The sequence below is a fragment of the Coregonus clupeaformis genome, chromosome 28, assembly GCF_020615455.1.
Source record: "Coregonus clupeaformis isolate EN_2021a chromosome 28, ASM2061545v1, whole genome shotgun sequence".
Classification (NCBI taxonomy): Eukaryota; Metazoa; Chordata; class Actinopteri; order Salmoniformes; family Salmonidae; genus Coregonus; species Coregonus clupeaformis.
In genome coordinates this window covers 23,963,704-23,980,204 of record NC_059219.1, presented here as the reverse complement: position 1 = coordinate 23,980,204, position 16,501 = coordinate 23,963,704, and the positions used below count along the sequence as shown (strand labels likewise).

Genomic DNA, 16,501 nt, shown 5'->3' with positions numbered 1-16,501 from the left:
GAATGGATTTAATGGTCCTCCGTGGGATGTTCAAAGTTTCAGATATGTTTTTAGAACCCAACCCAATCTGTACTTCTCCACAACTTTGTCCCTGACCTGTTTGGAGAGTTCCTTGGTCTTCATGGTGCCGCTTGCTTGGTGGTGCCCCTTGCTTAGTGGTGTTGGAGACTCTGGGGCCTTTCAGAACAGGTGTAAATATATACTGGGATCATGTGACACTTTTATATTGCACACAGGTGGACTTTATTTAACTAATTATGTGACTTCTGAAGGTAATTGGTTGCACCAGATCTTATTTAGAGGCTTCATAGCAAAGGGGGAAAATACATATGCACGCACCACTTTTCTGTTTATTAATTTTTTAGAATTTATTTGAAACAAGTTATTTTTTTTCATTTCACTTCACCAATTTGGACTATTTTGGTGTATGTCCATTACATGAAATCCAAATGAAAATCCATTTAAATTACAGGTTGTAATGCAACAAAATAGGAAAAACGCCAAGGGGGATGAATACTGCAAGGCACTGTAGGCTAACTCATATGACTAGGCAGTTGGCCAAGTCTGAACTGACTAAGCTAGTTATGTCAAAAAGGCATAGGTTCGGTTATTTGAAAAGATCGTCCGCCCTCCTTTGGTAAATAACAAACTAGGTCTATAAGGGGTTATTTGAGCCAATGATCTGAACTTTAGAGCATTTGGTACACAGCCTTCCTGTTTCCATCATTGTTGCCTAGTTCCAGAAATAGCCGAGACAGACATAGAACTGTCACTGCTGCTAGAACTGATTTTCGTCTCTTTGAACTGCCCTGAAGACGGAACAGGAAAGAAAGTTGGAGGAATGGGGATATTTTTGAAGTTGACAAGAGTCTCTTATGATGTCTGCAGCAGATGCAATGGAGAGGGAGTTTAGCCTCATAACCCAACCAGTCACCAAAACCAGCCTTGTCTGAATCTCTAGAACGAAAGAGATTCCTCTTCCTGTTCATAACTTCATAAGACTCCAATTCTCCTACTTGCCCCTCTTCATGGGTCCGCTCTCAAACACGCGATAGCCTATAAACGCAATATCTTTCTGCCCAGAGGGAGGGTGAATGGTTAACACTTGTTTTGATGGTAGAGGGAAATTGGTAATGGGGGCCCATTGCATTACTAAGTGCTGCTGGGAAATAGAGTGGTAGGCTTTCAGTCAGCTAGTCACATGGCCAACCCTGAGCCTGTCTTCCTGTCCATCAGGGGGAAAAATGCAACAGATGCGCGTGTGCGCGCACACACACACACACACACACACACACACATTTATTCATCATCATCATCATCATCAGTGGAGCCAGATGATAAGCTGATAAACCAGCCTGCCTCTCCTCAGCCCTTCCAGTACAGTTAATGTGGGCTGAGTTATATAATAACCATCAACAGTCCTGGTAGTACAGGTTCCCAGGGAACTTTCTGGATGCGTCCCAAATGGCACCGTGTTCCCGATATAGTGCACTGCTTTTGACCCGAGTAGTGCTGAGCGATTAACCGAAATGTCTGTTAAACAACTCATTTATCACTGTGGGTTCAATTATTTGAATTCCATTTAGTTCGTTTTTCTTCTTCTGTGAGCTCAATGCACACACTGCGCTGCAGTTTCTCTGTGCGACGTAGTAGGGACAGGGTTGGAAATTAACACCCACCAAGAATGTCTATTTCACCAGCCACCTTGGCAGGTGGTCACACAGAGCATTTGGGAAATGTTTTATCATCCAAATTAAAGCCCACATGTAGAAGTCTTTATCCTTGTGTTTCTTTGCCGTTTACATCGTTTTGTTCACACCCTAGCTTGTTTTTCAATGTTAGTTTGAGTTTGTTGCAACTGTCTGCTGCTAGGAAGACAAAGCAGTCAGAATTTTTCACAGACAAGCATGTGCCCAAGTTACCACGGTAACAGCCCTTCCCTTAAAGGGGCAGCTGAACATTTTTGTCTCCCCTAATGATTGTGCTTGATTTGAGCATGGATCACTCGCAAAAACCTTTATTCATTAACACTCAAGTATTTTAACACTCAAATACTCAAATATTTGAATTGTTCTCCTAGATTTATTTGTGTGCTTCTACATTTCTACTTCGGAGCACATTATGTACTCCTTGTAAAAAAAAAAAAATCTGCATATAGCCCTGAACTCTAATAATAAATAAGCTGTATCACTCAGCATTTTGTGGCAGGGCAGGCATGTTGTTGGTTCTTGATGAACAGTTGTAGATCTGTTTCTGTTTTTACTATTGTGTTTAAATTATTTATTTTAAAATACATTGGTTAAAAGACGAGGTCACAAAAATGAAATGAAATTAAGCAATATACCCAATTTACTTCTTACTAGTAAATATTTTTTTTTAATCTACCTGCCACCGTGGCTAGTGGGCCAAAAAGTTAATTTCCCACCCTGAGTAGGGAGTTGTAGTTTCCAACAGGCCAATGTTCTACATAGTTTAGTGCAGAAAATATGATAATTAACTACAATGACCATAATCCATTATTTTACGCCTGCTATGTAAGAGACAGAAGAATGAGCGATCAGGAGAGGATACATATAGCACAGTTTCTTTGAGGTATTGGTATTTATTTTTTTGCCATAGCACCACACAGCTGATTCAAATAATCAACTAATCATCAAGCTTTGATAATTTGAATCAGCTGTGTAGTGCACACATTTTACATTACATTTTAGTCATTTAGCAGACGCTCTTATCCAGAGCGACTTACAGGAGCAATTAGGGTTAAGTGCCTTGCTTAAGGGCACATCGACAGATTTTTCACCTAGTCGGCTCAGGGATTAGAACCAGCGACCTTTCGGTTACTGGCACAACGCTCTTACCCACTAAGCTACCTGCCGCCCCACACCTTGGGCTCCTGAGGACCGAGTTTGGGAAACGCTGCCTTATTTACTTTGAACTACTAAAATAGTGATTTAGACTGCATGGGCAGTAGCTCTATAGAGATGATGACTTGGAATGAAATAATACAGTCATCAAATGTAATATGCACAACTGATATATTCTATTAAAGTAAAGTAACGTGAATAAATGATGGTTAATAAGTGATGAGCAGTAATGGGTAGTCACTACCATCATGGGACTTCTATAACATTATTATTTTTTTAAATCTGTGTTGTTACAGCATTCAACCCACGTAATGCATAGTGCATTTAATATTGAAAAAAATTATCGAAACAAAATATCATGATTTATTTTTTAACCAACTTTATTTTTTACCGAGCCATATGGTGCATAAGTACTGCACTATATAGGGAATAGGTTGCCATTTGGGACAAAGCTTTCTGTCATCGCCTGCTTCCTCTGAGGATTGCTTAATTTTTCTGTAGTGTTCTCCACTTCTCATTGAGGCATGGCTGTTTCCATTGAGGCCCCATTGTGTGTGTGTGTGTGTGTGTGTGTGTGTGTGTGTGTTTACTGATAAAACTCATAACTTCATAACATGCCAGTTTGTTCACCCTCTAGGCCAAATCATGTAGTCAAGTCAACCATGAGTGATAGTTGTCTTTTCTTAAGTAAATAAACAGTGATGACTGGTGAGGGGTTTTGACAGACACAGGTAGTTGTCAGCTAGAGACAGTAATATGGGTTCAGTTCCTCTTGTTTTGGTTCAACAGGGACAGAGTGGAAAAGGAAAACATTTTATCTCTGTCCACAAACTGTGGGAGATTTATGTGGTGATTCACAGTGTGTGTGCGCCGCACTATTCGTGCTAAGGGTTGCTTTGTGTATTTTCTGAAACAACCCTGTGTATCAGACTTTGACTGGTGCATTTTTGTTAAATATTAATCTTAGTTGGGCCAGTGGTGTGAATGGTATTCCTAGTGGGCTCTCTGTCTCTCAACACACACACACACTGTTTCGCCGGCACGATGAACCGTTCCCTGTGAAGAAGAGAGGGGCTCAATGACTTTACCTTTTTAAAAATGTGTGAACAATTTAAAGAATGCATTGTCACACCCCACTGTCACACACACTGGATGGATAGTCTGTTCCTCGAAACCCATGGTCTCCTGTCAGCTCTAGGCTTGGGGTTTTACTCTGCAGCTTTAGCTGTGTGTGTGTGTGTGTGTGTGTGTGTGTGTGTGTGTGTGTGTGTGTGTGTGCGCTAGCAGGCAGAAACTAACTCTCTGTACTGGGGATGTGCGCTACACAAGGCCTTCTCTATATAGGGCTACTGCTAAATGGATACAGTCAGTTCTGTATTTGCTGCTGTATTAGGTCCAGCTGGGCCTCTGTAAGTAGAGTCAACTGTTTGGGGGAAGTTCCCCTGTGTAGAGGCAGGCAGACACACACATAGTGTGTGTGTGTACCCACACTAACCTCCTCTCCTGCTGCGCTCCCCTCTCATACAGTATGTCTCTAGAGACAATTTACCAGCCCTCATTGACCATTTTTCTCTATATGGGGAGTTTGGTTGCCTTTAGACATTGTCAAGTGGGATGTTAGCTTGACAGACTGTAGACGTTGTCAAGTGGGTTGTTAGCTTGACAGACTGTAGACGTTGACAAGTGGGTTGTTAGCTTGACAGACTGTAGACGTTGACAAGTGGGTTGTTAGCTTGACAGACTGTAGACGTTGACAAGTGGGTTGTTAGCTTGACAGACTGTAGACGTTGACAAGTGGGTTGTTAGCTTGACAGACTGTAGACGTTGACAAGTGGGTTGTTAGCTTGACAGACTGTAGACGTTGACAAGTGGGTTGTTAGCTTGACAGACTGTAGACGTTGACAAGTTTGATGTTAGCTTGACAGACTGTAGACGTTGACAAGTGGGATGTTAGCTTGACAGACTGTAGACGTTGACAAGTGGGTTGTTAGCTTGACAGACTGTAGACGTTGACAAGTGGGATGTTAGCTTGACAGACTGTAGACGTTGACAAGTGGGATGTTAGCTTGACAGACTGTAGACGTTGACAAGTGGGTTGTTAGCTTGACAGACTGTAGACGTTGACAAGTGGCTTGTTAGCTTGACAGACTGTAGACGTTGACAAGTGGCTTGTTAGCTTGACAAACTAGACGTTAACAAGTGGGTTGTTAGCTTGACAGACTAGACGTTAACAAGTGGGTTGTTAGCTTGACAGACTGTAGACGTTGACAAGTGGGTTGTTAGCTTGACAGACTGTAGACGTTGACAAGTGGGTTGTTAGCTTGACAGACTGTAGACGTTGACAAGTGGGTTGTTAGCTTGACAGACTGTAGACGTTGACAAGTGGGTTGTTAGCTTGACAGACTGTAGACGTTGACAAGTGGGTTGTTAGCTTGACAGACTGTAGACGTTGACAAGTGGGTTGTTAGCTTGACAGACTGTAGACGTTGACAAGTGGGTTGTTAGCTTGACAGACTGTAGACGTTGACAAGTGGGTTGTTAGCTTGACAGACTGTAGACGTTGACAAGTGGGTTGTTAGCTTGACAGACTGTAGACGTTGACAAGTGGGTTGTTAGCTTGACAGACTAGACGTTAACAAGTGGGATGTTGACAGACTGTCCATATGTTGTGGCTCTCATCTCAGGGGTTAGTCTTGGCTCATTTTAAACTGAAAGCGGAAGTACAGAGTTGGTTTGACCTCTTCTTCTCAGAAATAGAAGTAGGTGAAATCTAGTATTCTGGGCTACTTCTCCAAGGCACAGTCTGTCAGTCCTTTAAGCCAGCCAGGCTTCCTTTATGTCTCAATGACAGCCGTCTGTCTGCTGCTCTGAGCTGCAGATGGAGATGGACCAGAGTGAGTGGCTGTGTTACTGTCTGTAGTACTACAGTAGATATACACACAGAGCCTGTTACTGTCTGTAGTACTACAGTAGATATACACACAGAGCCTGTTACTGTCTGTAGTACTACAGTAGATATACACACAGAGCCTGTTACTGTCTGTAGTACTACAGTAGATATACACACAGAGCCTGTTACTGTCTGTAGTACTACAGTAGATATACACAATACACAGAGCCTGTTACTGTCTGTAGTACTTCAGTAGATATACACACAGAGCCTGTTACTGTCTGTAGTACTACAGTAGATATACACACCAGAGCCTGTTACTGTCTGTAGTACTACAGTAGATATACACACAGAGCCTGTTACTGTCTGTAGTACTACAGTAGATATACACAATACACAGAGCCTGTTACTGTCTGTAGTACTACAGTAGATATACACACAGAGCCTGTTACTGTCTGTAGTACTACAGTAGATATACACACAGCCAGCTAGCCAGTTCCCACATCCCTCCTTATCTGTCAGTGTGCTGGGAGAAAGTCCAGTGGATTAGAGTGAGGCCTGTTCTAATCCGTGAGAACTCTCCTCCTCACACCCTGGGTAGTAGGCTCTCCCACACTGAGGCCCAAATGGCACCCTATTCCCTACATAGTGCACTTATTTTGAGCAGGGCCATTATGGGCTCACTATGTAGGGAATACTGTGCGATTTGGGACGCACACAGAGACTGAGACCAGACTGCAATGCACTGCCAGTCCAGAGTAATCGCTCTTACTTAACCCACCCTTCTGCCTCGGCATGTCTCGGAACGGTACAAATCATCCCCTGGCAAGGATACAACTCAGTCAGGGTTGCTCCAGGTCTATGTACTACCAGGACTGGGTCATCTCACAGTGGTCTGGGTGGCTCCAGGTCTATGTCCACCAGGACTGGGTCATCTCACAGTGGTCTGGGTGGCTCCAGGTCTATGTCCACCAGGACTGGGTCATCTCACAGTGGTCTGGGTGGCTCCAGGTCTATGTCCACCAGGACTGGGTCATCTCACAGTGGTCTGGGTGGCTCCAGGTCTATGTCCACCAGGACTGGGTCATCTCACAGTGGTCTGGGTGGCTCCAGGTCTATGTCCACCAGGACTGGGTCATCTCTATGGTCCAAGTGGAGCTCAGGTTTGGGTGTTACAGATAATGTACTGTACGCTGAGTAGCTGCCCGTAGCTTAAGCTAGCTAGCTACCTTCCTTAGGTGTTGTGCTATTGTTAGAGGATGGGGTGAGTGCTAGTGGTCTTTCAGATACTGGTTCAAAGACACACACACGCACGCGCGCTCCGTGAGACTGGTATGGTCTTCTTATCAGTGTGTCTTTGATCCTTCCAGTGGCGTTGGAAACCTGCTGCCAGAATAATAAGTCACTCACTGCAGCCCTGTTTTCATTTGACTGTTACATATCTCTGTGTTCATAACTACAAGTCACCAAGTGATTTGTCATCAGAGTGACTCGTATAACAGGGACTGATTGCTCATGTCTATTCTACTATTGTCCCATATTGTTTAGTTTGATAAGGCTCTATATGACCGGTCTGGTGGGTGAGCTCTGAGCCTCACCCGTCCTGTTTTCGCCTCTATCTGGCATCTCACTGTCAGTCAGATAATGGATATAGTGCTCTGAATTGATTGAACAATATCTCTTTGCTGAACCCATTGCATTCTGAGAGTGCTGTCTCCCTACACTGCCACAATAACCTTGACTGGGAGTGGGCGTACATAGCCATAGAAATGGACTTACTACAACGGACATTCCTATTCCAGTCAAATATCCGTGGTCTGGAGAGGCTTTGACCATTCTACTAATTCGATTTCTATGGTCCATACAGCACCACTCACTGCCTTCCCTGCCAGTAATCCTGACCACCACAAATCCTTGGAAATGGTAACTAGGCACTCTGATTCCAGCCTTCCAGCCATTTCCCCCATCTGTATTAATATTTGATATGTGGAAATGGAAAAGGAATTTATCAATGCCCTCCAGGCCCGGCCCTGTCTCTAGCCAGTAATGCCACGGACCCCTCAGTTCTCATATCCTGGCACACACACACCCACACGAGCATGCACATTCCACACACACACACCTACACACACACACACACACACACACACACACACACCCTAACTGAAAACAACTGTGCCCAGATTACTGCGCTGAAGCTGGGCTTGGGCTAGCTGGAGATGTCCCTAAGGACTGAGAATATCATTTTCCAGAGAGAAAGGAGTGAGAGAGAAACACAAAACATGTTCATTAGATTTTGGATTTGGCTGATCCACCTCTTCTCACACATACACACACACACACCTGGAGGGCTTTGGAACGATTGTTGTCATTGGAGGTTGGTTCAGTATGTACGAGGGGGTGAGTTTAGCTGTTTGTCTGAGCCAGTGGTGAGGTTGGGATCAGGTCCTCTGTTGTATCTGGCTCCCTCTGGGCTCCTCTGGGCTGGAGAGGGGTTGTTTTCTGGATGGAGGGATGGAGAGCCTGGCCAACTGCTTGTTTATCTCCATGCCCAGACCAGGAGGAGAATGTTCTATGTGGAGAATGAAGGAGGAGGAGGAAGGAAAGAAGAGTAGAGGGAAGAGGAGGAGGAGGAGGAGAAAGTACAGATAGCAAGGTGTGAGGAGGAGAGGGAGGAGAGGAGAGCCAGGGGTTTGCAATTGCAACACACACAAACGTTCTATGTGGTAAATGAACCGGGTCCAGGGAATAAGCGTCTGATTGTTTGACTGAGAGAGCGTCTGACTGAGTGCAGGGTCAGGCGTGTTGGGATGATGTGGAGGGCAGCTGAAGCTGTAACAGGCCGGCTGAAGCCTGACCTGCCTGGCTGTTGGTGTATTACACAGATGAAAGAGCTTCCACGCTGAGCTCCACGTGCCACAGAGAACCACAGGAATTAGCCTGCTCCCAGATCTGTTTGGGCTGCAGGGCCTATAGCCATTAGCCAATGACCACAGGAGTTGGCAAGACGGCACAAACAGATCTGGGACCAGGCTAGTAGGATTTATCTTGGAATCACGTACAGCACCACCTTTTGGCTCCATGTTTCCTTGTTGAAGGAAGGAACCTGTCTGACGTTCTGCTCTGTGTGCTATGGCCTGGTGCTCCACTGTGGTCTTAGGTTGTTAAACTTATCCCTTGTGGTCACTGGTCAAACCTGAAGTAGGACACCTTGTGACTTGGAGAGCAGGGAGGAACTGGTTTGCTACCACAAAGTCTCTCTCTCTTGTTGAATTTAACACAGGAGAGGCCAGTGACCCGGCCGACGACACACTGTTATAGCTAACCATTCTGGGTGTGTTAGTGATTTCATTAAAGGGCTAATGCATTCTGAGCTATTTTGCACATGCGCTTAATCTAGTCCACATTCAGGTCACAGGTCGTGTTTTGCAATGCACAAACAAACACCTGTGTTGTATTCTAAGCAGCAATGCGCTAAATGTGTATTTTGTGGTTAGCCAGCGTGGGGAGAGAAGACAAGGTGTACAGAGGCAGCAGAGGCAAACATGACGAGCATTACAAACCTCCCTCTTCACTTCTCTCACACTTTGACTGGATGGCAAAAAAAAATTGTTGCAAGATTTATTTTTGAATTCTGAAGGGTGGCACAGAAAACTTTAAAGGGAAATTTCAAACATTTTCAACTTCATATTCATCATCTCCAGCATCACCCCAACATCAATATGTGTGAAAATGGCACGTTTCTATGTTTTGTAGTAAAAAAGATAGCGGAAGATAAGTGTTTCCAATGACATCATCGGTGCGCGTCCTGTGATTTTAACCAATTATGAGGAGGCATTGCCCACTAATTGCCAATTAATTATGTATACTAATTGGTTGAACACATCTTCCTCTTATCTTTTTTTTTTACTACAAAATATAGAAACTTGCCATTTTCACACGTCGATGTTGGGGTGGTGCTGGAGATGATGAATATGAAGTAGAAAAATTGTGAAATTTCCCTTTAATAATATTGATAGTATGCAGGTGGATAATATATTTCCAAGTCAGTCTTTCCAAAGCTGATGTGTATATGGCCCTGAGACCCCTGATCCTCGTTAGAGCTGCCTAATGTCTAATGGCCTCATCTGGGCTAAGAGTGTTTTCAGACCCACCTTCCCTGCTGTGTTTCGATACACAGAACCTGATCCCTCTGGAACCTCCCGGACTCTGACTGGTAATGGATTGGCTTAACGGGTTGCATCTGTGCTTTGGTGACACGGAGGGTCCTCCTGCTGGTGATTTAGGTGGCTTGAACTTGAATTGACATGGGCTTTATGGCTGTACACAGGTGAAAGACGCACACAGACAGATACTGACATGGAGACACCTTTTTCTCTTTCTTCTGTAGAGTAGACCGTGACGCAGAGACACAGGCCAATAGACCGCTGTGAGATGACCCAGTCCTGGTGTACATAGACCTGGAGCAACCCTGACTGAGTTGTATCCTTGCCAGGGGATGATTTGTACCGTTCCGAGACATGCCGAGGCAGAAGGGTGGGTTAAGTAAGAGCGATTACTCTGGACTGGCAGTGCATTGCAGTCTGGTCTCAGTGTCCGTGTGCATCCCAAATGGCACCGTGCCTGCCTCTGCCAGCTAAAAGGACAAAATCACTGCTAATGCTACAACTAAAATCTCCGAAAATATTACTCCTTTAGTGCTTTAACCAGGCATTGTTCTCATCCTCATGTAATGCCCCTGGTGCAGATTTCAGAGCACCACCATCCTGACCCCCATCAGTGGATTAAAACTATAATATCCTCAACGGAGGTAGAATTTGTGTTTATCTGGGCTGGAAAATAAGGTCATTATGAAAGAAATTGATGTCTCTGACCTTTTTTGTGAAACTGAAGGCTGAACCCTGTCTGCTTTTGGTACCATCTGACCAGGAAGGAATGAGGATGATTAATGACTAGGTTTGTTGACCGATAAGGCCTCCCACCCTATCTCTCTCTCTCTGCCTGCCTGTGTATGTTGAAAAGAAAAGAGATGACGCAACGTTGTGCCAAGTTGATCTGGCAGTTAGTTAGTGAGAGTATAGGAGAGGTGGCGGTTAAAAGGGGCAGGCAGGCTATATCAGTTTCCATGGCTGGGCAGACATTTACGTAACCTGTTGCTGCAGAGGCAACTGTTCAGTGTCAGCTCAGACCCTGTGTGCGCGTGCATAAATTACATGTGTTGATCAGGGTGTTTGGTGACTGGTCGCCCATGTCCTCATGTTTTAGAGTCAGTCTGGCATTGGCGCAGTAAAGGTACCCCAGCGTGCGTGTGTGTGTGTGTGTGTGTGTGTGTGTGTATAGAGGTGCACCACGGTGTGTGAAAGTGATACTGATCAGTGTCCCCTCTGGCTCAGCATGCTCTGACCGTGCTGCCACATTTGACTGATGGCCAAGCCCTGGCTGGAATGTGGCGTTCTAACACACACACACACCACAACCCCCCCTCCACACACACACACCACAACCCCCCTCCACACACACACCACACCCCCTCACACACACCACAACCCCCTCCACACACACCACAACCCCCCCCTCCACACACACACACCCACAACCCCCCTACACACACACACACACCTCCACACACACCACCCCCCTCCACACACACACACACACACACACCCCCCCTCCACACACACACACCACAACCCCCCCTCCACACACACACACCACAACCCCCCTCCTCCACACACACCACAACCCCCCCTCCACACACACACCACAACCCCCCTCCACACACACCACAACCCCCCCTCCACACACACACCACAACCCCCCTCCACACACACACACACAACCCCCCTCCACACACACACCCCAACCCCCCTCCACACACTCCCTAACCCCCCCTCCACACACTCCCTAACCCCCCTCCACACACTCCCCAACCCCCCCATCCACACACCTCCCTAACCCCCCTCCACACACTCCCTAACCCCCCCCTCCACACACACCCCAACCCCCCCTCCACACACACACCCCAACCCCCCTCCACACACACACCCCAACCCCCCTCCACACACACCCCAACCCCCCCTCCACACACCTCCCTAACCCCCCTCCACACCTCCCTAACCCCCCTCCACACCTCCCTAACCCCCTCCACACCTCCCTAACCCCCCTCCACACCTCCCTAACCCCCCTCCACACCTCCCTGACCCCCCTCCACACCCTCCCTAACCGCCCCTCCACACACCTCCCTAACCGCCCCTCCACACACCTCCCTAACCCCCCCTCCACACCTCCCTAACCTAACCTTTTTCTTTCCCTCTCCACTGCTTTTATGTGATTCCAGTCCGTGATTTAACACAAAGCTCATTACAGATCATTATAGGAAGACATCTGGTTTTACTATGCCATGATGAAGTCTGACCTTAAAGGGATACTTTGGGTTTTCCCCCAGAGTCAGATGAACTCGCGGATACCATTTTGATGTCTCTGCGGGTTTGAAGGAAGTTGCTAACTAGCGCTAGCGCAATTGCTAACTAGCGTGCTAGCAGATACCCATAGACTTCCAGTCATTGTGCTAACGCTAGTTAGCATTGGCTCGCAAAACTACTTCTAACTTCCTTCATACTGGACACAGACATAAAATGGTATCCACAAGTTCATCTGATTCTGGGGAAGTATATAAAGGGCCTCTTTGCCGAACCCGAGTATCTCTTTAACAGTGCCAACCCTCTGGGCCACTAAAATATTTCTAAACCCCAAACATGGAATCTCCATAAAGCAAGTAAACCTCTAAAACTCACCCTTTTAAATGTACAGCAATGTTTGCTAGTGTTTCCCCGACCACATTGGCCGGTGCATATATGGTTTATGGTGCTGGCCAGCACTGAACTGGTATTCCCATTAAGTTAGAGGGACACAGGCTGTTAAAATAGGACAACATTGTTAGAGAGGAGAGAAGTATGTAGGTTAGCTGGCTAGTCTGTTTGTTTTCTTGGGATTGTTTTTGTTTTCTCAGTTATTCCTGTGTGGTTCATGGCTTGACTAGGCAGGGTTACTGTAAAACACTGTCTTTGACAACTGCTGATGTAAAAAGGGCTTTATGAACACTTGATTGATTGAGTGATTGGTTTATTGATTGATTGGGTCCCGTTGTATACTTTAGGCTGGGTTAAAGGTACCCCATCGTGTGTGTGTGTGTGTGTGTGTGTGTGTGTGTATAGAGGTGCACCACAGTGTGTGAAAGTGATACTGATTAGTGTCCCCTCTGTAAAGCATTATGTGACAAGACAACTGGAAATGGAATGTGTAATCTATTGATTGATAGATTTTTCTCCTGGTCTCTCCTACAGGATCGTAAGCTGTCTAAGACGGAGCGTCAGAGGTTCAAGGAGGAGGCTGAGATGTTGAAGGGTCTCCAGCACCATAACATTGTACGCTTCTACGACTCCTGGGAGTCTCCCTCCAAAGGAAAGAACTCCAAGTGCATCGTGCTGGTCACAGAGCTCATGACATCAGGCACCCTCAAAACGTTAGTAGTACTGACAAGCTTGTACGATTTTTATGCACACACAGATAAACACACACACACACACACTAAACATTTTGGGGAACATCCACCTCTCCAGTCGTCCAACATCTGCCATCTCACCCCCCTACTGTTGTTCTCTGCCACCAACAGAGATATGAAAATGTCAAAGGAAATCTCTTCTTGTTATTTTTCCTTTTAGTTAACCTTTTCCTTGTTCCATAACCTTCATATAATGCGTAGCTGCATCTGCTAGTCAAATAGGGCTTTCTGAGTGTTCCATAATAAGCCCTTCACAGCTCTGTGTGAGCCCTGAGAGCAGAGTGGTACCTCTTAACAGGGTGCTATTGTGTTGTGTCGCACCATGCCCAGGACGCATGTCCATCTGCCTACCACCCTGCTGCTAGCTAGTCTACACTCTGTCTGGCACACTAGAGACACACACACGCACGCACGCACACACACACGCACGCACACGCACACAGTCACACACACACAGTCACACACACACAGTCACACACACACAGTCACTCTCACACACACACAGTCACACATTACAAAACCCCTGACAATGGAGAGAGAACAGAACCGGACAGGGCAGCAGGCCAGTCAGGGTTGGGGACCGGCCCAGTGTTCTCTGTGGTTACAATAAAACCTGAATGTAGAGCAGATAGCTACAGTAGGAATGGGCAATGGACAGCATGCCACCCACCACCCCACCTTCCATGGGACCGATGCATTGTGGGAGAGCTGCCCACCTGCCAGCTGCTGCTGATGCAGATTCCTCACATTCTTGATAGAGAGGGAGGGGGATAGACTGAGGTAGAGCTACAGTGAGGGGGAAGGGGGAGACAGACAGTGAGACAGAGAAAGCGAGGATGGAGAGAGACAGACAGGCATTCAGACAAAGACAAAAGGAGAGGGCGTCAGTGTTTCTGCCTGTCCTGTCGGCCGTGGTGTGGTACAGTACTGACCATGTGGTACTAGTCTGTCTGGGCCCACAACAGGACAGACGGAGCAGCTCAGGACTCTGGACCAGACCAGCAGCTCCCTCCTGTGGAAGAGTCAGTGTGCTGTGTCCCAAACTACTGTACCTTCACTATGGGGACTGTAACACTGTCATGGCCTAGATCATCCACTTCCTCTAACACTGTCATGGCCTAGATTATCCACTTCCTGTAACACTGTCATGGCCTAGATCATCCACTTCCTGTAACACTGTCATGGCCTAGATTATCCACTTCCTGTAACACTGTCATGGCCTAGATCATCCACTTCCTGTAACACTGTCATGGCCTAGATTATCCACTTCCTGTAACACTGTCATGGCCTAGATTATCCACTTCCTGTAACACTGTCATGGCCTAGATTATCCACTTACTGAAACACTGTCTCTGTTATGGAAGCAAGACTTGTATATGGCTATGAATTAAATGTGTGTGGGGGAAAAACAGAAACTCTTTAAAGCTGATGGAAGAAAAATATTAACTGTTGGAAGAAGATGGAAGGAAAAGTCCCATTTGAGGATTGTGTGGATGTTCTTCTCCATGTGGTGCAGTATATTGCCCCAGGACTTGGTTTCCTTGGCAGCATCTTGCATACAGCCCTCTCTCCTAACAGCCGTACAGGCCTGGGCCAAGACCAGGGACCCATACATACTACAGTACCAGGAGCTGTGCCATACCCTCAGGAGGGCCAGAGCCAGGCACATGGCTGGGTAGGGCGGCAGGCTGGTTGAGCTCACGCCAGCCTGGTCTGGTCTGGTCCACATGGTTATCATCATCACCCACACAGCTGTGTGTGTGGGGGGGGTTCAACATGGGAGCCTAAGCCCAGTGCAGAAAGACAAACAGTGACACATGTCTGGCACTGTAGCACTCAGGGTACTGACCCAGATACACACATGTAGTCTAAATACAGGTGCACGTATACCCACCAGCGATTTGTCTGCCATTGAAATCCTTGGGCGGGCCGCCAAAGCGTTTCTTCGGGCCTCCTAAGTCAAACAGTGTTTTTAGCAATACATTGTTTTCAGAAATGTTTTCAGTGTAGACTTAAACAACTAAAACCAGATACAGTATAAAGTATTTAGAAAATATAATATACCTATATGTATATACAAAATAAAAGCTAGACCGTTGTGGAGAATTGAATTCTCAAAACAATGGATTTAGCAGTATTGATCTTTGTTATGTTTGAGCAGCAAAATACCGCATTAGCCATGGCAAAATGCAGGGAACTGAAGGAAATTGGCTTAGAAATGCAGAAATATCTCTACACCGCCAAGATGGGGGGGGGGGGCTCTAAAATTGTAATCTAAAATTCAGCTGCGCCCTCGTCCATTGACACACCCCCTGCCACGCCCACCACCTAAGCCCATTTTTTTATCCTGAAAACACCCTGCGCGTGCACACACACACACATACACACACGTGCACACATACACACACGTGCACACACACATCTTCACAGACCTGCTACATACGTACCCGGTGTGCTACACTTTCGCAGTTACGGAAATTGTCACGGAATGACAACTTTCTTAGTTACCCCAGACCCATCCACAAACAAAGAGTGGGAGAGAGAAGGAGGAGGGAAAGAAAGAGGAGAGAATGGAAAGGGAGAGGCAGAGCAGGTATCAAGAGGCTTCTCTGTGAATCTTTGTTGTCTGTTGGATGTTGACCGCGTCTTTGGGCTCTGTCACACTGGCTTACCTACCTTGGCACCAGCCTCACACCTCAATCAGCTCCTGGACTTCCATCATAGCAGCCTTACCTCCTCGCTTGTCCTATACCGCATAGCGCACACACACACACACACACACACACACACACACACACACACACACACACACACGTACGTACAATAACTTACCTATCAACACACCCCTCCCTCTCAGAGCTGGGACAATCCCAGACTAGACTCTATTAACTCAACACTGTAATGCTGTTTGTGTAGGCTTTATGCTCCAGTGGTGCCTTCATCACTCATTTCAGGAATTATTGGACAATTTCTCTTCTCATTAATTGTTATATTTGGACCATTTTTAGAAGCTTTTCTCATTAGATGCTTTAAGACCAATTTTCCATGAATAGGTGTTGAATGAAGGTTCTGAGACAGTAGCGTCCAAAGTGTTTCCAGAGCTCGCCTGTCAACAGCGAAGTCATTGACAGAACACATCCGTACAAACAAGCATCATTTTAGCGGAAGGAATAACAGTCTTATCTG

The 16,501-nt window shown here is 46.2% G+C and overlaps 1 protein-coding gene across 1 annotated transcript in view; it reads left to right on the top strand.

Annotated features, from left to right (window-relative positions):
- Positions 1-16,501, top strand: part of LOC121584336 (serine/threonine-protein kinase WNK1-like) — a 170,834-nt gene that overhangs the window by 68,297 nt on the left and 86,036 nt on the right. Inside the window, 1 exon segment of the mRNA XM_045208809.1 lies at positions 13,098-13,276. Coding sequence (XP_045064744.1) covers positions 13,098-13,276 — 179 coding nt within the window.